The sequence below is a fragment of the Phalacrocorax aristotelis genome, chromosome 4 (assembly GCF_949628215.1).
Source record: "Phalacrocorax aristotelis chromosome 4, bGulAri2.1, whole genome shotgun sequence".
NCBI classification, from domain to species: domain Eukaryota; kingdom Metazoa; phylum Chordata; class Aves; order Suliformes; family Phalacrocoracidae; genus Phalacrocorax; species Phalacrocorax aristotelis.
Genome location: NC_134279.1, coordinates 80,228,744 through 80,254,149, shown reverse-complemented (window position 1 = coordinate 80,254,149; position 25,406 = coordinate 80,228,744). Strand labels below are relative to the sequence as shown.

The 25,406-nt window shown below is 39.8% G+C and overlaps 1 protein-coding gene across 2 annotated transcripts in view; it reads left to right on the top strand.

Annotated features, from left to right (window-relative positions):
- The window catches only part of CTNNA2 (catenin alpha 2), a 530,531-nt gene that overhangs the window by 58,011 nt on the left and 447,114 nt on the right, over positions 1 to 25,406 (top strand). For both annotated transcript variants that reach the window (XM_075092184.1, XM_075092185.1), the window contains exon 2: positions 1,817 to 1,923. In XM_075092184.1, the coding sequence (XP_074948285.1) occupies positions 1,822 to 1,923 (102 nt within the window). In that variant the 5' untranslated portion in view covers positions 1,817 to 1,821. The remainder of the gene's footprint in view (positions 1 to 1,816; positions 1,924 to 25,406) is intronic.

Below are 25,406 nucleotides of genomic sequence, written 5' to 3'. Positions count from 1 at the left end.
GGGTTTGGGTTTTTTTTGTATTACTGAAATTAGCTTGTCAGTTAAACGTAGCTTTCTGGAGAAAACAATTCTAACTGCCTGGGATATTATATACAGAGGGCTTGATTTGGATCTCACTTAGGCAATGTACAATATGATATTACTGGTGTGTCTTTCCCTGCTAGAGTTCTCGTGCTGTTCTAGGTATATGGGACTTCAAATTTTTTATTTTAATTCTAAAATAAAGGGAAATATTTAAATCAGAATTAGTTAAAATGAACATTTTTTTAATCATTTTTTTTTTGTGTTGTCTTTATGGACAATCTAGTTTACTTGTGGCATTTCTTGTCACCAAATACTTGCATCACTTTCCAGCTCTGTGAGGTGCATTTTATGTCTCTTACGGCCTGACAGCTGGATTTTTCTGTATCTGGAATTTGATAAAGGAAGCCAACTCTCTTGAAAATTTCATGAAAACCTGAAATGGCGAATAAAATGACAACAACTTGCTGTTGTCTTTGTTTTAGGCCTTGTTTAAGCTTTTAAGCCTAAGATGGTTTGGGGAATCCTTTTTGTTTTATAAATGAGTACTGAAATTTTTGGTGCAAAATTAAGGAATCCTGAATACTGTGGGGAAATTGTTCTCAAAAAGCTGAACAGGCTGGTTGAATTTGTTGTATTCCATGCATTGGTGTGTTGATCGTGGCTGCCTTCCAGCTGCCTACCAAGCCGCTCTCTCGATCCCCTTCCTCAAAAGGACAGGGGGAGAAAATAGGATGAAAACCTTGTAGGTGGAGATAAAGATAGGGTGATCGCTTACCAATTACTGTCATGGACAAAACAGACTTGACTTAGGGAAAATTAACTTAATTTTATTGCTAATTAAAATAGAGCTGGATCATGAGAGAAAAAAAAAAGAGACAAAACCTAAACCACCTTCCCCCACCCTCACTTTTTTCCCCGTCTCTACTTCACACCTTCGCTCCTGACTCTTCTACTTCCTTTCCTCTCCTGCCCTGAGTGGCGCTGGGGTGATGAGCAATGGGGGTTGCAGTCAGTTCGTAGCGCTTCGTCTCTGCCCCTCCTTCCTCACGTGTTTCCCCTGCTGCAGCGTGGGTCCTCTCTGTGGGCTGCAGCCCTGGGCGTGCTCTCCATGGGGAAGCAGCTCCTTCAGGACACACCCGTCTGGTGTGGTGTTGGGTCCTCCACAGCCTCCAGTAATATCCGCTCCGGTGTGGTCCTCAATGGGCTGCAGGGAAATCCCTGCCTCACCATGGGCTGCTCCTCGGGCTGCAGGGGGATCTCTGCTGCCTGGAGCACCTCCTCTTCCTCCTCCTCCTTCTTCACTGACCTTGGGGTTTGCAGGATTTTTCTCACCCTTTACTTCACTCCTCACACTGCCGGGCAGCGTTTTGTCCTTTCTTAAATGTGTGTTCCCAGAGGTGTCACCTGCATCGCTGATGGGCTCGGCTTGTGTCCTGTGGTGGGTCCGTGCTGTGCCCAGCATGGGGCAGCCCCTGCCGCTGCTCACAGAGCCCACCTTGCACCCCCCCACTACCAAATCCCTGCCAAGTACACCCAACAACGACATGTATGCAGCATGATAGGGTATCTATTCTTAAGGGATATAGGAGAGAAAAAAAATTCTGAATCTAAATCTTTAAGCACTCAGTGGCTGTGGCAGTGGTGCACCTGGGAGCTCTCGGGAGTAGAGGAACACTAGCAAGATTATAGAGAAGTATTTAGAGAATAGCTATTCTCTAAATAAATTATATGCAGTATTTGGATATTACACTAATAATTTTAATGAATGTTGTGTCATTTTTGTCTGTTCCAGGGAGTATGACTTCTGCAACATCACCTATCATTTTGAAATGGGACCCCAAAAGTTTGGAAATCAGGACTCTCACAGTAGAGAGGCTACTGGAGCCACTCGTCACCCAGGCAAGTATCTTCGATTTGTTTTGCTTCTTCCTTTAACCTGATGCTATATTAACTCATTTTACATAATCATCTTAATAATCTTTGATAATAAAAACTTATTATAAAAACATGAAAGATTTGTGTGTGATGTCTAGTGGAAAGCTCTGTTCAAACACGTTTAGAAGTTCTTGTTCTATTTATAGTCTCAAAGTATGAGTGGGAATACAGTAGCGACAATTATTTACTTATGTTTGTCTTTTAAAAGCAGTTTAGAAATTCATGGAACAGTTTAAGACAGGGATCTGATTGAGCACTTACTCGTGGTTTGTTATTATACCACGGAAGACAGGTGCATGTTAAATTCAGGCAAAACCAACCAACCAGATTGAAGAAACTATTAAAACCTGTTTCATCTCCTGCTGCGATCGATGAGGAGTGTGTGCTCAACCAGTTGTCTTTCAACTGAGTAAAATTTGCTAATAGCAGCTAAATCGTTTGTCCAATGGTCTAGAAAGAGCGAGATGAAAGTGAAGCTACGTAACGTGTATAATGTATATATTAGTGTTACTCAGCTTTTACCCAGGTAGACCGATCTCTTTATTGTCAGAGAAAACCTTTGCATGCCTATCCATATCACGTTTCCTGTGTCTGTACAAATTTACATGTGCTGTGAGTGCATGCACGGGGCAGGAGCTGTGTGGTCCAGAGAAATACAGCAGTAGACATCAAACTTCTGTCACCGTCAGTATGATTTGCCGAGTATGTGACCCGGTGCCTCTCTGTTCCTGAGTTGCCGTTAATAATGGGAAGCTGCTTACCTAATTTTACTCTAGTAAGCTTCGAGATGGGTAGTTCCATTATTTAAAACACACACACAAGTGATTTTTCTTCTAGGAATGCTCATTATAATACAAATGAATGCCAGCTAACCCCATCTGTCCATCCACCTGTTACTAACAATTTTCTTGCAGGCGCTGTGGATCTTGAGATTGGTCTGCTGCATAGGGATGCAGGCCTTCTTTTGAGCGTGAGCCCAGACTTGATGGTTTTGGTTTTTTAGGATAAAACAGAGATAAAATATAAATCGCTACTACTTTAGTTCTCAAAAAATGATGTCTCTGTATGGTTCCTGTGCTCCTTAAAGTGAGTCACTTTCCCCCCAAAATATACCTGTTCATCTTCCTTTATTTTTGTAAAAAAAAAACCTATTATCCTTCTACAAATTGCTCTGGACATGAAAGTCTCTAACAGTGTACACACGTTACAGACTCAAAGGAAAGAGCTATATGTTTCATTTCCCGTAGCTGTTGATAACATGGTAATTAACTTTCCGTATAAACCTTGGTAATTTTATTGTTGATATGGAAGACAGGCTAAAATCCCGAATCCATTGTGATGCCAACTGAAAATTAGAATCATAGAATCGTAGAATCATTAAGGTTGGAAAAGACCCTTAAGATCATCAAGTCCAACCACTATTCTGATCCCGGTGTTGGCATAGGAAGCGAAGCTTCTCTGAAACATCATCTGCTGTGAAAAGAGCAAATTACCGAGTCTTCTGTGGGTCAGTTTCCTGTTTTCCTTTCATTCTGTTTTATTTTCCAACACCTTGCCCAGAAAAGAGAATACATCACCCAAGGAGTGAAATTACCGTTGTAGTTTCTCAAGTTGCTTGAGTTAACATCAGTCTAGCTAAACCAAAACTGCGATAGCATGCCTCAACAAATGTAAATAAAGAAATTACAAGTTGAACTACAGGACATGGGTTTCTTCAGTGGTGGAAACTGAGGCGCTCGAGATCCTCACCTTTCTATTTTGATGAGGAACGATGTATTTCTATTTCAGCAGTATGTCCAGAAGACTAAAGGAAAAAAGTGCAGTCCAGAGAGGCTAGAGAAATGTTGGGCTGTTGCTTTATTCAACGTTTATGAATATTTCCATTCCGATTTCTTCATTTCGTAGGTTTCTAGATAGTATGGACATACAGAAAAACCTTTTTGAACATGTAATCTAATTTCTCGCATTAGAGAAAGTAGAAGTTTTACTTATTTTCCTCTACTTTGACTCCAGTCAAGTATGTTTGACTCAAGCATATTTTTGTGAGCCACACAAATGTAATCACGAAAGCTTCAAGTGATGAGAAATGTGCTACCTTCAGATTGTGTTTATCTGTTGCATTTTTAGCTGAAGTTATTCAGCTGCTCTTTCTGTTTTTCTCAGATAAGTTAACGATGATCCCAGTTTAAAGAATTTTCTCTTTTCTGCTTAAAATTGCATATACAGTCTGGTCAAGTCAAGAATAGTATCTCATTTACCTCTGTTTGGGCTTAGAATGCAATCTGCTTATGCGCCGACAACCTCCACAAGATGCTGTGTGCACATTCAACATGCGGAGATTTGGATCTCCGTAAAAAGTTTCAAAGCACTTTCCTTCCTAAAGAGAGCATCTAATTTGAAAGTTTATCTTGGCAAGTAAATAAATAGATAAGTATTTAATCCCTGTTCAATTTGAACTCTGAAGACCACTGTAGATTCGTAAGAACTGCTTAACGCAGAAATCATAGAGATGTGAATTTCTTCCATAAGTCATTAAAAACAGGTTATGGATAGAAGAGAGAGATCCAATGGCCACAAAACGCCACAGAACTGTGCTGCACGTGTTCCTGGGCAACCTGATCTGACTTTGAAGGGAGCTCAACTTTGACCAGGAGTTTGGAGTAGATGACATCCTGAGGTCCTTTACAGCCAAAATTTGTCCGATTCTGGGATTTCTAGCACCACCAAGACAAATCTGTGCTTTATTTTGGCATTCACACTTAAGTATTTAGGGTATCCTCTTGTTCTCCAAGCTGTGGATGATTTTAGACGGTGCTTGAGAAACCAGAAATGGTTGTACACAAGTCTTTAGGCTCCAAAAACACTAATCAAGCCTTTTGTGTCTGCATGTGGGGGTGGGGATTTAGGCTCTGAATTCAGTGTGTGTATAGGCACATCAGTGAGAGATTTTCAAATGGTGGTGCATCCACTGATCTCTACTGAAATTGTGGGGAGCAATAAAGACATGGGCTGTGGATTTGAAAAAGAACACCTCAGTGAGTCAGGAGAATGGTGCATTAAAACAGAATTTTAGACAAGCTCATTAGCGTTCCAGATGAGAAAATATGGATAACCTAAGAAATGATTTAGAAGAAATTATAAGACAGGGAGGCTGTCTGAGCTGGAGGCAAAAAAAAAAAAAAAAAAAAGAAATCCATTAACTGATCATGAGAATGCATTAGAAATGACAGAATTGCCTTTATTCTAGGAAGCCCTGGACTAGCAAACTAATTAAAACTTTCTCTCGCTGTCAGAGATGTGAGAGTACTGGAGCTTGCTGGGGGTACCCGTTCTCCCAGCGCTTGTTGGCATGTATCACGTTACTGAGATTTTGTAAGAAAAGGGTGATTGAAAATTTCATTAGGATTTCTGTTCTCAACCATATTGAATTTAATAATTGAAATATGTTTATTTTCTCTGGCTTCAATTTCCAAATTAGCTAAAAGCAGAAGGTCATCCTATTTATTGCTAGTTCTGTTTTCTGAGTTTATAACAGTTACTCTTTTTAACTATAATTCTTATAATTTTTAATTCTATGAAATTTTTATAAAGAAATGTGTAACTAAATTATATCTTCAAGGGTTGCTGCCGCTTACTCTCACCTCCGTGCATAGTAACCAAAACGAATTACCATTCTATTTGTCAGACCATGGACGGTTTTCTTCAGAAAAAAGAATTACATTTTTGGGAAGGGCTTAACTGCCGTTACCTGAGACTTTATATGTAGCTGGAAAACAACACTTGTGGATGTTGCCTGTAAGGACTCAGGGGATATTTTTTTGGTTTCTGGTGTTTTTGCGTAATGATTAATACAAATATGAATAGAATTTATGTAAATTAAGGAGAGGGGTGGGAAAAAAAAAACAACCGTGGACCAGCAACATTAATGCAATTGTTTTTTGGAAAAAACACCCAAAATACTGACGTGTGAACACGTGGATGAAAAGATTAGGGATTGTGTATAATTTTTGCAGTTAAGATTTGCTCTTTTGATGAGATTTCAATTGTCTAGTGTCAACCTGTGGTTCTTTTTGGTAGTTTTTCTTAGGTATTTTAAATAGCAGCGTGGCTGTTTTACAAATGTGCCTTTATTACCAGAGCCGTGCAGGGGTTGTGCTTTTTTAGGATCATTAAATTTTTGGACTATTATGTATTATTTTAGAATTTTAGAATTATTTTAGAACAATTACCCAAATAATAGTGGGTGTTCCTGTTTGAGATTTTTCACAACTGATTATGTTTTCCTTCAGTATGACACATTTTTGTCCTTCTGGATTTGCTGCGAAGAGACAATTCTGAATTGCAGTGCATGTTTTGGTTTTTTTTTCCCACAGTAAATTTAAGATGTCCATTATAGTAGCTTAGAATGAAAAAATAGTGTGTTGTAAGGCAGGCAAAAATAACTGAATAATGATTTTTGCATTTCCTTTGTATATAGTATTACTCAGTAAAATTAAATAACCTATATCTGTAAAATAAACAAGCCATTTGATAAATTCCATAGTTTTAATTAGCGCAATTTATTTAGAAAATCATAATAATTACGGCTGCTGTAATACTTCATGTTTTCTTCTCAAAGACCTTGGGCCCAATCCAATCCCTTGTGCAGTATATTTGGAAAATGGTTTGATTTCTGTGTTGCTATGGGAAATGTGTTTATATTCCCAACCGTTCCAGTTAATCAGAAATTATTTATATTCAGTGAACCTTGTTTTTGTTGCACTTGAACCCTAAATCTGGTGTGGTAACTCATCTCCACGGGAAATATATTACTTACGCTTGTCACGGAGCTGCACCTGAACCACACCTGTGCGCGGACACGCGTGGGTTTCCTTTCGGAGGGCCTGTGAACGTGTACGCACGCTTCAGACAATTCTGAGGGAAGTTGAATAGCTGCTAACGGAGCAGCGCATGCCGGCCGCGCACGTCCCACTTGCGTTAGTAATTGTGCAGAGTTTTTGAGCAATTTCTCTATTTGATAGCTGGATTCAGCTGAAGCCGCCTTCAAGACAGAACTAAGGGAAAATTAGTTATAAAGGTTTATTTTTGGATCATTCGTGTTCAATTCAGCTGTGCAATAAGGTCAATGTAATTTTAAATTTTATTTTCACATGAACAGGACTGTCTTCCCAGTTGTGAAGTTAGTTTCTCTTTGAGCTCTCTTTCTTTTAGAATGCCCCCAGGTCTGTGGTGTTTCTGGGAGCGCAGGAGGTCAGACTGCTCGTCAGTATTCTCTGACGTGGGCTTATTAAGTGATGGCCATTCGTTTCTGGGAGTCAAAGCCAACACCTGTCAAATTAATTTGGAATTTTTATTTTCTAATTGAAGCTGAAATTTAAACATGATTTGTGAAGTTATTTTGTTGAATAGTAACAGAATCTGCCTTACATTCTCCAACATTATGCTATGTTTTGCTTAAAATAATTTCTGAATTAAAAACTAGCAGGTGCCCGTTTACTTTGGGGTGGTTTGTTCATCCATTAGATTCTGCAGGAAACATCTGCTGCGTTCTGGCCATCGCTGTTTCTTCTTTGCCATTGGATTTGGTAAGACCTGTGCCTCTCTAAACTTCAGCTGGGGTCTTCTCGGTATGGAGACGTTTTGTGCTGGCGAAGAGAACCTTTACATGTAATCTTTTCAATTTTTATTCTCCCTTGCTGGAGAACTGCATGCTATTTATAGTATATAGTGTCCTGTAAGGTCTGGACCTTGTCAGTCTCTGCCTTCCCATGCTTATATTCACTGTTTAAAGGTGTTTATGTATGCGTTTGTACTTTATGTGTATACAGGTTAGCATTTGCTGGGGGCAGAATAAAGACTCGGAGGGCTTTGTATCTCATCCCATGTTCTCTTTCTCTGGAGGAATGGTCCTTAAACTCAGAGCAATGAAACACGATGGCTACTTTTTCTTCTCTTCTGCCACACAAACCAATATGGAGAGATGGTGAGAAAACCTGTTATTGTAGTATCACAGCTGGAAATCCAAGTTATCCTGGCACTAGTGTAGGTGACTAGGTGACTGAAAAAGCTTATGGCTAAAATGGACCTACTCTGCTGAGTAACTCTGTATTTGTAAATGCTAGACACTACATCCATTGAGAAACTCTTTGATCTCATTCATCATTAGCAAATTATTCATGGTTCAGGCTTACCAGAAAGTTTTTTTGACATTATGTGGTATGGACAGAACCATTTTCATCACAGTTTAACTTAAAAAAAAAAAAAAAAAGCATTTACTGCTTTGACTCTTCAGTCTAACAGGTACTATCCTTATGCAGCAGGTTTGCTGTGCGTGAATATGCCTGAGTGCAATGAGTAAGTTCTGAGAAGGAATTTGCTGGATGTCCTTGCAAATACAGTGAAAAAATAAACTCTCTGGCTTGATGCAGTTGTGTAGGTCACGTCATGGCCTTTGATTGTTGAATGAGCAGAAGGTAGGTGCTCTTTCCCACCTACAGAGCTGATCTCTTCTTACAAATTGGGATACACCTGTGTTCTTGGAGTCTCTTTTTGTGTCCAGGCTTCTGACATCATCTCATCAAAGCCAAACCAAGAGAAGAGGCACAGGGAATAAATACGTATCTAATGACATAAAGACAGACACCATGTAGAAACACAGCTTTATGTCAATGGTGTGCACATTACTATAATCCCCCAGCCCCAAACCCCATTGCTTGGCTAGCAGGGACACCAGTTGTCCTCGCAAAGCACCTGTGTTTTAACTTGAGGAGAGAGAGAGCGGCTGTAAAGGTTCCCCCAGAATGTAATCGCAGTGGGGCCAGTGTCTTGACTGAAAAGAAACAGAATACACCAACAACAAGAAAAGCCAAATAGCTGGATATCCAGCTAGAGTTAACACTGAGAGGTTTTGCTGGTATTTCCAATTGCAGCTCCATTGCACAAACGAATGAATTGCAGTGGAGAGATCAGGGCGGGGGGGAGCTGGACGAACCTTTCCTATAAGTGTAGGGCATTCTTCAGGGAAGAATTAGTGTAAGCAATTGCTTAGGTGAAACCTGGGAGAGTCCGTGATGCTGCCTTCATCCTGCCTACTGAAATAGTACAGCCTGGAGTTTTGAAACTCGTTTAGCCATTTTCCTAATCGGATTCTTTTGCATATGGTTTTCTTGCAACTGTTTCATGGAGAGTTTTCAGGGAATGGTGTTCCTGCCTGGGATTTCCGAACACTTAGCAAGAAGATGAAGCTAATATGAATAATTATTATATTGTCTTTCTTTCACTGTGTCCTTAAAGATGTATAGCAAGATGCAGTGAAGCAGAGCTGAGCCTTTTTCCGTCCTCAAACATACAGCTCAGCAGGTTCTTAACAATCCTGTTGATTTAATTGGGGTCATTGCTGTAGAAGGAGAACATCTAAAGGTTTTAAGGGAAAATTGGCTTCGGTTGCATTTTTAGTTGATTCTTTTCAGTTTGCTTGAAAAGCAGTTATATGTTTTTGGGTTTTTTCAGACTATCTTGTGAGCTACATGTCACTTGCAAAAATTCTCACAGTCAACAAATGTATTAGCAAATTATGGTCTTCTGCTTTTATGTCAAGAAAGCTAATTAAAGCAGGATAGGTATATCAGCTTAGGTTTTAAAAGATGATTGCATAGTTAATAGCCGGTGGCCTTGTTACAGAAAAAATAGTGGATTTTCATTTTGGCTTATCAGCCAAAATGGTTTCATAAACCTACGCTTACTAAAGGTGCTTTACACGTTTTTTGCAGTGGTTAAAATAAAAGACTTGAAAATAATTGCAGCAGATATAATTGTTATCATAATGATTTATATAACTATAATAGTTCTAAGCCTAGGATATATTTGTAATGTAACTGAGTGCTTTAATAGGGAGGTAACTTGAAAAAATGTTTCTAATATCACCAAATGCGAATCAAATGTATTAAAAATAAATAATGTCAGTCACATACTGTATGAGCAAGGCGTTGGTATGGTTTGTTAAGCAGCAGCTTCAGAATAGCTGTTATGATATCCAACTGAATGTGAGCTCGTAGTAGCAAAAGATAATAGGATCCTTAAGTGGATCAGCTGGTGGGTATAAAGTAAATTTAGTGAGACAGTATTATTGTTATAACATAGCATTAATGAGTTTATTATTGGAAGGATTCCCCATTCTCAAAAAAGATGTTGACAAATTGGAAGGAGATCAGAGAAGAATTATGTGAATGATTTGAGTTTTGTCTTTTAATGGCAGACTAAAGACTTTGGATGTATTTCATTTATATGCAGGCCTAACAATAAAAAGGAATTGTCTCAAATTAACTGGCAGGATAGATTTTAAGACTATTTCTGGTAGCACAGTGTAAATAATATTCTAGTATTAATTTCAGCTAAAATTCAAATGTGGGATTCTGTTGTGGTTTAGCCCCAGTCAGCAGCTCAGCCCCACGCAGCCGCTCGCTCACTACCCACAGTGGGATGGGGAGAGAATCGGAAGGGTAAAAGTGAGAAAACTCCTGGGTTGAGATCAAGACAACTTAACAGGTAAAGCAAAAGCCGTGCACACAAGCAAAGCAAGCCAAGGGATTCATTCCCTCCTTCCCCTGGGCAGGCAGGAGCTCAGCCATCCCCAGGACAGCAGGGCTCCATCACATGTAATGGTGACTTGGGAAGGGAAACACCATCACTCCAAACATGTCCCCCCCCTTCCTTCTTCTCCCCCCAGGTCTATGTGCTGAACATGACCTCATATGGTGTGGGACATCCCTGGGGTCAGTTGGGGTCACTGTCCTGGCTGTGTCCCCCTCCCAACTTCTCCTGCACCCGGCAGAGCATGGGGACCTAAAAAAGTCCTTGGCTACTGTAGGCACTGCTTAGCAGCAACTAAAACATCCCTGTATTGCCATCACTGTTTCCAGCACAAATCCCAAACACAGCCCTATACCAGCTACTGTGAAGAAAATTAACTCTGTCCCAGCTTAAACCAGGACAGATTCACACCCTGAAGCTAAAAATCCCAACATTCAATTGATATTCAGTAGGAATTTTGGAGTAAGTGCTCACGGAAGTAGGCTGTAGTAAGGTAAGAGGTATAATGTTCTTAACCAGCATACGTTTAGGTATGAGCAAAAAGTTTTCCTGTGAGGGGTTTTTATAATCTGACAAAATCCTCTGCTGGAAAATGGAAAGGTAATTAAAAATAAACTGTAAATAAACTATAAATAACATACGAGCTGCAGTAGTTCTCCTAGAATACTGGGGAACTCAGTGCTACCAGAATCTTTGTTTTAAAAATGGTTATATTTTTGAAAGACATTCTTTAGGTCCACCAGGAATTGTAAAACTGGGAAAAGAATTACTGGAAGAACAAAAAGCCCCAATAATGGGATTCTCACTTTATGAATCAGGGAGGAAGCAGCAGCAGGATTGCTTGTTTTCTGTCGTAGATCAGATTTGCCAGCAAAAAAAGAAAATAGACGCACAACCTATGCGAATAGATACGCATGCTTTTAATGACTTCGGAAACAATTTGGAAATTAAAGTTCGTAATCCCTCTTAGCTTCGTTCTTGAGTGATGTAAAAATCTTATTCGGTTTCTTATTTTTCATTAACTTAATTTGCTGTATATCATTAATCCGTAAAAGTTTGAAAGGCAACAATATAATCCTGGTTACAAAAAGAGTACGCTAATTACAAGATTTTGCTTTGAGGTGCTAATTACCCTAATTACAATAGGTCCATGTTCTGAAAAGCAATGGCAGTTTTTGTTCCATTTCCCTTCAAGATGTATTTCTGAAGTTTGACTGATTTATTTGCAGTTTAAGGAATTCAGGGCATGGATAGGTGTTTATTGTTTTTTTTCTCCTTCCCTACGTTAAACTCTTTGGAATATTGATTCCATTCAGTGTGTACCTTTTAATGTATCCAGATACATTTTTAGCGATCTTTGAATGTTTTATAAAATGCAGTAGTATGTAACTAGAGAGATCTGAGCATTCGGTATATTTTAAATGAGACCTTGATTTTCAGACAGAAATTTAGAAATGCATTGCAGTTTTTGCCTTAATCACATGGTCTAAACTACCGTATTTAGTTTCCTTTTTGGTAAATTAATTTTTAGTATCTCATCCCACAACCTCATAAGTGTTGGTGTTCTTGAATATTATGTGTCTGAGCAGCAAATGCTCAGATTGGGAAGAAAACCCCAGGCAACGCTGCAGCCCTGGGGCAGAGGGGCTGGGAAGTGCCCGGCGGAGAAGGCCCTGGGGGTGCTGGCTGACAGCCGGCTGGGCATGAGCCAGCAGTGCCCAGGTGGCCAAGGAGGCCACCAGCCCCCGGGCTTGTGTCAGCACTGGTGTGGCCAGCAGGAGCCGGGCAGGGATGGGGCCCCTGTGCTCGGCCCTGGGGAGGCCCCACCTCGAATGCTGGGCTCAGGTTTGGGCCCCTCGGGACAAGAAGGGCCTTCAGGGGCTGGAGCGTGTCCAGAGAAGGGCAGCGGGGCTGGGGCAGGGTCTGGAGCACAAGTGTGCTGGGGGGCGGCTGAGGGGGCTGGGGGGGTTTAGCCTGGAGAAGAGGGGGCTGAGGGGAGCCCTTCTCGCTCTCTGCAGCTGCCTGAGAGGGGCTGGAGTGAGGGGGGGGTCGGTCTCTGCTCCCAAGTCACCAGTGACAGGACGAGAGGGAACGGCCTCAGGCTGCGTCAGGGGAGGTTTAGGTTGGAGATGAGGGAAAATGCCTTCCCTGCCAGAGCGGTCAGGCCCTGGCACAGGCTGCCCAGAGAGGTGGGGGAGTCACCGTCCCTGGGGGGGTTCAAACAACATGTAGACGTGGCACTTGGGGACATGGTTTAGGAGGCCTGGGGGTGTTGGGTTGGCGGTTGGACCTGCTGATCCTAGAGGTCTTTTCCAACCTTAATGATTCTATTATTCTGTGATTCTAAACGTTGTCTTCTACTTGTCTCTTTCAATGGGATCATATTTTCCCCTCGATGTGTTGAAGTTTCTCTCTTATTTAGTATATTTCTGTGTAGTACTGTAGTCATTCAGTACTCATTGATGAGATTTCTCAAACCTTTTACTACTGTATAATAGGGTTATTAAGCGTATGTAACTCATGCTTAGCGTATTCCACACAGATATGTTCAATATTGTGCAGGTGACCTTTAAAGAATACACAAGCAATATTGCTCTGCTGAGTAGAAATCTTCCTTTTTGTAGATATCTGTTTTTTAGAATAAGTCTTTTTAAAATCCTAAATGAAGTCAGTACTAGGATTTTCATTTTCATTTAGTTTGTTGGGTCAGTGTAGAGCAAGGGACTAGTAGCTCAAATTTTCACTCTTGGTCGATAGCTAGCTCATAAATGGTTATTTAGAAAAAAGAAAAGCATTACTGTAAGAATGTAGTCCTGACACCTTATTTTATATGAGGATTTTTTTTTTTTAGAAGGTAGTTTAAAGATCAAAATAGTTGGAATTGATTATACATACTCTTTTAAATCAAGAAATGCAGCTTAATTTTAGCTTAGAGAAACTGTTAGTGTAGAAGAGGGTAAGCCAAAAATAATTCCTCACCTTCTAAAAGTTACTGCAGACATGACTCTTTGGGTTGCTCTCAATCTGCTCTCCTTTCCTGAATCACCTCCCGCAGCACTGATTTTTCATATGTGTGGCTTAGCAGCGCCCTGTGCTGTGTCCCTGGCTCTGGGCTGTGCTTGACGTGGTGGATTCTGGAGCAGAAGGGCTTGTCAGGGCTCTGTGCTGCGCCCACGCCAGGTCGGTGCCTCCTCCTTGCCCATTGCTTGGCAGCAGCCTGGTGGAGCCCCTCGCTCTGTCCTACAGCCAAGGACACTTGGTTGTTGACCTGGGATCTTACCCAGCTTTCATGTAGCCTGACCCCTTTGACCATTTCTCCCTGCATATATGCATCGTACGATCCAACATTTGAAGATTTTCCACCTTTTGCCCCACCTTGAAAACTCTTGACAGCATATGCCGTATTCAGCCGGTGTTTAGTTTTTGTATTGGTTTGCTTTCCCGCCCCCTGGTCATATACTTTCTAGGGAGCACTTGTTGGGCCATGTCCAGGTCTAGTGTAACTCCCTTCTCAAAGCAGCAATCAGACTGGCAGCCAGTCAGCCTTTCAGAGTTATTCCTGATCCTGAGGGTGTACAGCAATATAACTGACCTTTAGAACTGCGAAATCGCAAGCTAGCCCTGTGCTTGTGAGCATCATTATTATGAGACATGTGCACTTCCTTGTTCTAAAGCCTTATCTGCTTGTACAAATGGTTGAACTGTAAGTTTTCAGAGAAGGATTTTGGAGAAATGAGATTTGCAACGGGAATTAATTTTCCTGATTCTTTTCATTTTGCTCTATAGTAATGAAAATGTATTGTATCTGCTTATGCTAATAGTAAGCTTTTTTATTAGAAGGTATTCATATAGAAGCATAATGAATCCAATGTACTGAATGGCTACTGAATATTGAGTTGTTTCCAAGGGATACATATTAATCTATTCAATTTTTCCCAGCGAATTATACATATCTGCACTCTGTGGTGCAGAACGATTAAGCTTTTACTACTCTGCTTGAAATACTTTAATTGCCAGGTAGTTTTTCACTTTCCTGAAGAAGCAATTGGCTCAAAAAACATGAGGAAAATGAATGCATGAGACAATGTGTGCGCGTATTTATATATATATATACACACACACATATGTATATGTGTGTGTATATATATATAAAATTCATTTTTTCCTTCCTGTTTTCTCAGTCTGTATTCTTTTAATCTGCTTCTTTCATATGTTCTACCACATAAGAGATCTTTGAATGCTTCCATGAACCTGTAATATTTATATTTTTTATTTCTTTTTAAACTGAGGGACTTGGTGCCTTCACAGATGTGAAATATGATATTGTTGACTGTTGGAATGTGATGGATTAAAAAAAGTCTGTGATAGTGTTTTTGTCCTTTTTAGAAAAGGAAATTGACTTTATTTGAGAAGTTCCTGTCTGACATAGCGGAAGTACTTGTTAGAGTAACCAAAAACATGTAGGTGAGTTCTTGCTGTAGTAGTGATTATGATCAGTTAGTTCTTTTATTATGTGGTCCCTGACCTGTAAAATAAGCTTTTCTTTATGAGCCGCTTATGTGAAGAATAAATTCACTGTCAAATAGATATCTTTATATGGAAGTTTCTGAATTCAGCTGTGTTCTAGCTTGTTTCTTCAAGATGTATCTGGGTTATGTCATTTATTTCCAACCAGACATGAACGCCCCTTTACAGACATGCCTTCTCATCCAGAGTGTATCTTTAATTGCCTTATTGCAAGTATCAAGAATTCAGGAAAGATAATTTAATTGTGTGTGTGTTTGGACACAGAAAAAGGAAGTCCAGGCCGTGAGCTACATCTATCTGCTTCCCCATGTGGCAGGCATACTTGGAGACAGAAGTTTCTACTTCCTTGTTAGGTTGCTTGGACAAATGAGGAGTTAAGAACGTTATTTTCTGTTTTCATATGTTGGTGGTTTGGTTGGTTGCTAGAATCATAGAATCGTTAAGGTTGGAAAAGACCTCTAGGATCACCAGGTCCAACCGACTAGAGGCTAGAGGCTTTCGGTCTCTGCTAGGGACTTTCCAGTGTTCTCTGCTTGGTTACCTCTGTCAGGTTCATCACCTGCAGTAAAGCTGGGTAGAAAGCTGCAGTGCCATATCATGGGAAGTGAAAAGCTGGTCTTCTGTTCTCTATCAAGGTAAAATTTAGAAGCCTCAGCACTCTGTCAAATGTCCTTTATCATCATTCCTCAGCCATTGTTCGTGTGGACCATCACTTGAAACTGAAAAGGCCAGACCTGTTTTTGGAGGGTGCACACCTGCTAACATGACAGGCCTTATATTTCCTGCTATTAATATACCCTGTTACACAAACATTATAAATTCTTTGGGCCGAATGGTTGAAGTTGTACATATTCCCATTAGTGTCTGTCAGCTTTGTTGATAGATACATACCAGTAGTATAATATACAAAATGGACTGATGCAGCTCAAATCTATTTTTTTTTTCTCTTTTAAAGGGCATATTGTGAGTGCTTCTTTTTATTTAGGTTTCAGTTTGTTTTGGCTATTATGTAGAAAGTAGTGAGAGATTTTTGTTAAAGAAAAAGGTGGGGCGGGTACTTTGTGACACTAACAAAATTGCAGCACTCTACTGGTCTTTAGGGTCTTTAGTCTCCTACAAAAATTGACTTTCTCCTCGCAGTAGACAAATGGCAAGAGTGGAAATGTATTATTGCAATCATAATCCTGGAGCTGTTGCAGGTGTTTAAGTTTTACTGAACAAAACTTACTAAGCTCATTGAAACGGAAGACTGAAATTTTAAGCTCAATGTACTAGTCACTGCATAATAATTTATACATCGTTAATGAGAGCTTTAGTAATGCATATGTTCTTCACATCTCTCAGCCTTTCTCATTGAACTAAAAATGTTCAAGAGTAAAATTGGTATAATAAAGTAACACAATGGTGTGCTCTTTTCAAGTGATTGGCCCTGCAGTTTTCTCTTTAGACTTAGGAGAGTATCATCAATTAATGTGAGGGAGTTCGCCTTTCCTGGTTGTGGTTCTTCTGTGGGGTTTTCTGTTTTGCTTTGTTTTGTTTCTCTTTGGTTTTTTTCTTTGTTTTGTTTTGTGACTGTTTTGTTTTTATAAATAGCCCTTTAGGCTGGATAAGCCAGCAAGGACATTAAACATCCATAGATGATTTATTTCACATCTCTCACGGAAATGAGATAGGAAGCCCAGAGTATCAGTTTGTACTGAGCAGTGTGAGTTTTGTGTGTACTCAAACAGTTAGAATGGTGTATTTTTATACATACTTTTGTCAGCAAAGAAGTTCTGAAACAATTATGTCAGAAACGAAGTCATAATAAATTAAGACGCTTATATGATGCTTCCCTATTCATTAACGATGATGCTCCTAATGCTGATTTGCCTTGAAGAGGGATGCATCCTTCAGAGCTCTTCTGCCTACAACCTTTCCTCCAAGGCTGCTGGGAATCAAGGGAAGCAAGGCTCACGTTTCTCTCTCTCGGGAAATATCATATCTATATAATATATCTATATAAGCCACTACCAGTTGGAACAGGAGAGCTGCGATCAGATGTGCAGATGTTTCTGTCAACGCTCTTGGGAGCTGATGCCCCTAGAAGTCCTATTAAGTAGCCAATAATGTGGTGCTTAAGTCTTTTGGAAATGGGATCACTATTCCTGTGAGGAATCAAAGTGCAAGTTGCTATGAGTGGCATGGCCCTGAGTGCTGATTGAGGGCTTTTTGATCTCGTGCACCTAAAAATCATCAGTTGAAGAAGGTACATGCTAATGTGCTGTTCATGTGTGTTTGTTACTCCCTCTGCTGCTTGAGACTGAGGACTTCAATGACTGCAGCACTTGTACTTTTGTCTGGAGTACTGCTCTCTGATACTCTACCTTTTATTTCTGTTTTAAAACCTTGCATAGTGTTGAGTGAGTTATTAGTAGCTACATACCACCGTCCCATCCAACTGAGGGTATGGACTCAGCAAATATAAAGAGAGGCCACTCGAATAGGCAGTGGTTATACCCACAGTATGTTTTTTGAACATCCTTAGAAAAACAATCAAACCCTTCCATTTTTGGGTCGTACTTTCTTAAATCTCAGTTCTGAAGAAGCATTTGGCTTGCTAAAATGTTCTAAAAAATGCAAAAACCTTGGTCTATATTCTGACAGCAGCGAAGAAATCATTTTACAGAGGGCACTTCTCTGTCCCATATTAGAATCAGCTGCGACTGCAGAGCTCCTCTGAAGGACAAAACCTCAACCTGAAATGATTATCTGCTGCTGCTTCTGCTGACCTACAACTTGTGGCTCCCACTGGACTTGATACCAAATGTTAAGCCATGACAGGGAAGCCAAAGGATCTTTATGTAATGTAGTCCTCTCACCTCCTTGTCCTCCCGACCTCCCCCTGAGTCCTCTGCTTTTGCCAATGGCTTGGTTTTGTCCCAGGCACCATTCTGTCCCAAAATACCAATAAAACTTATGAATTGCATGTCAAGAAAGTGTAATTAATTACTTTTGAACTGGAAGGAAAGCTACGGAAAATATTTAAGCTCTCATTCTTTATGGAGTGGAAATTTAGTAAAGAGAAGCAGTTTTAGAACTTTGGAGGTGATGGTTTTAGAAGTTTAATTTCAGTTTTTAGCTTCTTACAGTAGTTTTATGCAGGATTATCTTACTACTCCCATTTGACCAGACCATTTCTGTCTCTTCCTTCAAATATTTCCCTTGGCCAAAAAATTTCTAGTTGTTTATCATCATTCTATGTCCTGTGATAATTTTTTCTCTTTTTTTCCTTCCTCCCTATTCTTGCTGGTTACAATACCTGCTACTCTAGATTCTTTTAGCATCTTTGCATTAAAAATATCGCTGCTCCTTTTAACTGAGAAATTCTTGTGCCTTTCTTCAGACCACACTCTGTGCTGATCTCTGTTTTTCTCTGCCAAACTCTTAGTAGGTCCTTGCCTTTACAGCAGGTACGTCAGTAGTTCCTTAAGGCTCCCATGGTAACATCTGGTTCCTAGGTACTACTTTACTCTTCGCTCTGACACGGCTTTTGGTCCTACTGTGTTTTTATTACAGAAAAGGGCAGGAATCAGCAGGGTTGCATTTTTTTAGTTTAGAATTTCGTGTTTTAGAGAAAAGTATTTTGGGTTAACAGGCTGGTGGGTCTGAATTAATCAGCTGGTTATATATCGAGTTTCATTTAAAGAAATCTCATTCATTCATTGGGCAATCAGTCATGTTACAAATGTTCCGTATACTTGGCAGTCTGAACTGCAAATTTAACTACAAATTTTCCATTGAACTGCTGGCAAATACTGAGGTAATATATACTTTTTATGAGTTAACTCAGACCAGTGAGTCAGCTGCTCTTCCAATGTGCATGTCTTTCACTGCCGTGGCCATCAGAAAGCTGAGGCTTCTAAGGCTGCATGTTAAGAAGATATATATTGGAAAGTAATAGATGCTTCTGTTATGATATCCCTTTTCTTCCTTGCACTGCCCCGTACTGTATAGAACATTATCCTCATTGATTTCCTTGTCAGTGGTTGCTCTAAGCTTATATGATGTATACTGTGAGGTTAGATGGAATGCTGTGTAGGTATGTGATACTGTCGCTGTGCGCTCTCTATATGAGACGATGTATTTGTCACTGCGGTATCTGAACACTCTGCAAGAAGCTTATTTATCCAGAAAATGAATATGTGTAATCAGCGTCTAATTTCAAAAAAGTCCAACAGGGAAGCCTATGCTGGGTTCCTGCACTTCCATTCATGTAGGGTGGAACTATCAGAAAGCTAATTGTTTCCTCAAAATGTGCCTTATGCTGGATTCATTAAGTTCCACTTTTGTCCACTGAGAGTGTGTGGGCAACCTGATATTCATAAAGCCTTTATTAACACTTATAATTACATTTTATACTACTGCATAATTAATTTTTACTTTTCATGAGATTTTTATGATGTTGATTGTCCTTGTAAATTTATTTACTGCGGTCTTAATTTAGTAAATCTCATACAAGATACTGAAGAACTTCACATAAATAACATGATCAGAGGCTTTTTTAATTGAATTTTTTTCTTGTTTGACTCATTTTAAGTAACTATATATATTTCAAATTTTTCTGTGACTTAGGAGAGATTTAATTTTAATAGATTCTGGGTTTAGTAAAGATTCTATCTTGTTATAAGGTGCATATATGTAAAAAACCCTAGCATTTTCCTTAATATTTTCCATATTGATCAAGTCAATATGTTCCATTGACCATATTGATCAATTCTTATTAACCACCTTAGCCCTGAATATTCAATTACTTTTAGGGCAAGACTCACACATTACTCAAATATTTTTCCTTTTCTAGGAGGCCTTTTAGTGGGGTGTCATCTGTCATCATTATCTCCCCGCAAACAAGCAAACAAACCAAAAAAAAAAAAAAAAAAAGAAAAAAAAGAAGTTTTACTCTATCAGATTGTTTGGTTCTGGTCCTAAATGAATCTAGGAAGTATATTTCATATATTTTTTTCCCCCCCATGTAAGACTTTATATTATATTGTATTCCCTAGCACAGTTCATATTCTAAAATTGGTTTTACGAAGAGATGAAGTGAGTATGATAGTTCATTATTCATCAGGTATTTCTGTTTGCCATATCATATTTATTCATTTAACATACGCTTTATTTTTGCAAGTCATTCCGCACAGGGAAACATAAGCCAGCCGATCAATTCCCATGCAAGCGGTCGCGAGCCAGTCAGCCCACCTGCAGCTGGAGGGATGTGGACTGGGCGTGCTGGGAAGCAAGTGATGGGGAGCTGGGAAACCAAAACACTTAAGAGACTAAGGTGCTCGTAGAACAGGTGCTCACAGACCAGCCTTGTCTTACTTACTCTGAGCACTTCATCACTAAGAAACTACTTTGAGACTCATCCTCCCAAGGTAAATTTTGGTACGATGACAATGTTGTCCCTGAGTCTCTTACCAGACTTGTATAAAAAATTAGCATAATCTAGTTATGATGAAAATCTGACCTGCTTTTGCCTTGCTTCCTAAATGGCTGAAGGGAAAAAACCATTCCTAGATGAGACAGATGAGCAGCCGTCTTCCCGAAAGAAGAAAAAAACCTAACAAAAATCTAAGTGTTTGGAGAATGCCCTAGACCATTTGGAATTTTTAGAGCTCAAAAGAGAGATTGCTCTTCTGTGAGATCTGTTTTGAGGTGCTGTGGTACTGCAGTGATGTTATACCAATATGCTCTGAGATTAATTTACTGAAAAACATTGGTGTTTGGTCCATAGGCTTATACTAGTATTTTTTTTTTTCTGGAATGGTTGCCCAGCTGTGGGATACAATTATAATACATTCTTTTTGTCCAAGGTTTATCAGCTAATCCAAAATCAGAATATTTTGCAAGCAGTACCTTGTTATTACTGGGTCATGCAAAATATGCTGGTTTAAGATCTGCATTAATTAAAGAAATGATTTGTTATAGCCTGATACAGGAGTGTGAAATTATTATTTTTTTAAGTATGGGTGAAAAACGAAGAAGTTGGGAAAAGGTCCTGTGAGCTTTTGAATTGCTCCTGCTTATTGTTCATTTTGAGCCTTCTGCAGTAAAGCGGTTTGGAAATCACTTGGCCGTGTTTCAGAGCATTTTCAGAGTGGCAGTAAAAGCAAAACCAGCCATCTCCTCGTTCTTGTTGGGCAGCCTTTGCTCCCTCTTGTGCCTTCATAAATTGCGTGTCTGCAGTGCAAGAGACGGGAGTGCCGGGTCTCCTTAACAAAAGGGCTGTTGGATATTGGCAAAATAACACATTTTGAGTAATGTTGGTATGGAAATGGTAGAACCGTTGCTGATGATCCTATTCACAAAAACGTGGTGTAGTATGTACATCCGGAGTGGGAAACAAACAAGCGGGAAGGTATAGTTTCATGCAAATTTATAAATACTTGAAAACAGAGTATTAATAATAGATTGTCTCAAGTCTAATACTCACTACCTAATTGTTTGGTTATGAGCTGAGAGTAATTCAAATTTCTACTCTCTCATTCTTAAAAGTTCTTATTGTTAGAAATATTGTGACTAAGAAGCTCTGTCTCTCATTTACAACATGGTTTCTTATAATTCTGTTGCATGACTCTGGGATTTACTGTGAGCAATGTGCTAGCTCATTCTTACCCAGTTGATTTATGAAAACGATTGAAGCTCTCGTTAACTCTACCAGAAGTACTTGTGTAATGCTAAGTATATACTTAAGTGCCATCCTAACTAGTGGTATTTCCTTGAGATGGCTTCCTGATAAGAACTGTAACTTTCAGTCCCCTGTTCCTTTTGAGCTCCTGGTTGGTTATTTACAAGTGCCAGTTCAAAAAAGAAGAAAAAAGCAGGATCCAATTTCTTTTAGCCTGCGACAGTGGAAATCGATAAGGCTGCCCTGGATTGATTTTTGTACCTGTACTAAATAAATAAACATTTCTCTTAAGTGATATAATCTTACTTATTTTTATAGTTGTGTGACAAGGTTTGAAAGATTTACATTAACATTGTCGTTAACATCTCACAGTAAACTCCATATAAAATAAAAATTAAAAGAAGAAGAATTAAGACTAACAGAAGTTTTAGCCTGTAGGTTCTGCAGGTATCCCTAGAGTTACTTCAAGTCACATATGCTCTTAGAAATGGATTCCTACAGATAAATGTAAAATCAAGTTATTCAAAGACTGAGTAAGTGGAAGTGCTTTCTCTTGCGAGGGATTAGCTTTATAGCTAGAAGTCTTTAATTGTGCATTTTACTGAAAGAGGTATTCAAACTTTATAACTCTATTTTTCTAGATGTTAGAATAAAAATTATACAGTATGTCCATAACTATGCTGAGACTGCAAAAAGGTAATTAGGAAATGATGCTGCAGAAGAGGTGTTTGTTGCCATACTCTGCCACTGCACATATGAGTAATGTTTTACATTACTCATTCAGCTACTCTAACCCATCTTTGCTTTTGTCACAAGCAAATGCGATGGTAGACCTGGGCAGATTTATTACCGTTTGTTAACGTGTCGGCGGAGTTCAATGACCTGGTTGCTAGGCAATTTTTAAACAGATTTTTCTGGTGGGACCAAATATGTTTTTTAGTACTGTGGTAGACAAGAAATAATTTTTCAGTAGCAATTGATCTAATTCGTTCTACTGAAATTTTCTTCAAACCCTCTAACATTACAACACACCGAGACAGGAATTACCAGTGCTGTGAGATAGCTGCCGAGTCCAGGCAGCCCATTTCGGAGGCAAAGTCTTGCTAAAAATCAGCAAAAAACCTCAAGGACAGACACTGTGATAAGCACCAGATGCTTGTAAGGGCTGTCAGGCTGAGCTCTGGTTTGCCATGTCTCCTGTCCTCACCAGTGTCCAACAGCAGATAGTTATGGGAGATTGTAAGGCTCGGAATGCGTAGAGATTCCTGTCCTTGAAGCACCGATTGGCAGGAGCCAAGACATCCTGAGCCTCAGACCTGGGGGCAGAGACAAAGGAGGAGAATGCAAAGCTTGCCATGAAGGTTGTGTGCAGGGAGGAAGATTTGCTCTCTCCAGTTGCTCTTTTTCCTCAGGTTTTTTGTTCTAGTTCCACTGCATCTTTTTGGAGGGAGTGATCTGAATCAGCAACGCTTTTTGCTGAATTTGTACCAAGATACAGGAAACAAGGATTGTTGTGATTGCCTCCTGTAACAGGACTAGACTAGACCAAGTAAGGAGAATTCAGTGCCGTGTATCTTGACTTGGTTTGTTTAGCCTGGAGCAGAGGAGGCCGAGGGCAGCCCTCACGGCGCTCTGCAGCTCCCTCCCAAGGGCAGGAGGCAGGGCAGGGCTGGTCTCTTCTGTCTGGTGACCAACGCCAGGCCCCGAGGGAAGGGCAGGGAGATGCGCCAGGGGAGGGTTAGGCTGGGCATTAGGAGAAGGTCCTTCCCCCAGAGGGTGGTGGAGCCCTGGCACAGGCTCCCCAGGGAGGCATCACGGCACCAGCCTGGCGATATTCCAGAAGCACTTGGACAAGGCCCTCAGAGACCTGGTGTGAATTTGGGGTGTCCTGTGCAGGGATGGGAGTTGGGCTCGATGGGCCTTGTGGGTGCCTTCCAGCTCAGGGCATTCTGTGACTTTGTTAAGACTTTTAATACTGGTTGAAATGGTTTAGATGAAACTGCTCTGAGATTGGATTTGCTACCAGGTTTCACTGGTAGGTGAGTCAACTGAATGGCATTCTGATCTTACTCAGTATTTTAATTAATGGTCCAGACGATGGAATGGAGGCACACGTACTACCTTTGCAGAGAACTTGAAGCTAGAGCTGGGACTGTAGGCATGCTGATAGACAGAATTAGAAGTCAACATAACCTTGGCAAATCACAGATCATAGTCTAAAAATATAAAATGTAGTTCAGTACAGGCAATTAGAAAGCCCTGCACTTGGCCAGGCGTAATTAACTGCATAAATACACATCAGAGACCTGACATTGTAGAGGAGGCAAGGAATGGTAGTGGATCATAGCCGAGCATGTCAAGACTGTCATGATTTACTAAACAGGCATGCACTAAATTCAGCTGTAGGACAGAAATACACCTTCCTGAAAAATAATCCTCCCATGCTTCTCTGTCCTTTTCAGCATGGGAGGGCTGTGCTGGTCAAGTAAGATGCAATATGATGTCCAGTTTAAGCACCAGACTTCAAGAAAGATTTGAACTGTTACAAAGAGTTATAAGAGCAATAACGAAGATCAGAAATCTAGAAAAGATGACATTCCACAAAAGAGTGGACGAATAGGAGCTGTTATTGAAGGAAAGAAGACTGAAGTGGAATGTAATAGTTGTCAAATACATGAAGACGGAATGGGACAATTTGTTGTCCATGCCTGTAGTGGATAAGATGAGAAATAATGGACTTAAATTGAAAAGAGGAAGATTCCAGATAGATATCAGAAAAAACCTTTCTCATAATAAGTCTAGTGAAGCATTGAAATAAATTTTCCAAGAAAGTCATGCAATGGATGGTATTCAAGGTCTTTAAAACTGGAGTAGGTAATGGTTCTGCCATACCACTGTCGGCAATGGCAGAGGTAGACATGATTCTGTTTTGGGGTGAGATAGCCTAGGTATTTTTTTTTCTAACACTGTTTCCACGCATATGGTGCCAGAATGATTTTTTTTTTTTGCTTGTTTGTTTGTTTTTCTGAATTTCTTTCCTGTTAAATCTTTGCCTTTTTGACCATCAGCTGGTAGTGGCATTCACAGTATGTCTTTGATCTCTTCTGAATAATGCTAGTTTTGTATATATCCTTGGTTTTTTCCTCACTGTGCATACCTTTATATTTTCAGTATTGAAATTTTTCTGCCAATTTATCACTAAATGCAGCAAGCGTCCTCTGTGCTTCTTTGTGGTCAGCTTTAGTTTTGATTAATTTCATTAACATATTGTATTTCATGTATATTGTGTCATTTGTTTCAGTTCCACTTTATTAGTACACTGACCACCAGCATTTTTCTTGAATTCTCCAGTATCTTTTCTATGTACTTTGCTAAATTTGACGGCTGAAGTATTTCAGTTAAAAATCTCTATCGCAGGCCCAAGAGGAAGTGAGAAAAGTGATGGAGACCTTTGATGATCAGAGATACTCTGCATGGGAGATCTTGGGTCGGGGGAACTTAGCTGTTACATTTTAATTACTCTTGTTATTGAGTTATTTTTTTCTGGGATTTCTGAAAGATTATGACTACAGTCTGAGCAATTTCCTGAAAAAAACATATGTGAAGAAATACAAGGCATAATATTAAGATTTTAGTTATAGACAAAGCAGGAAAGGTCGCAACA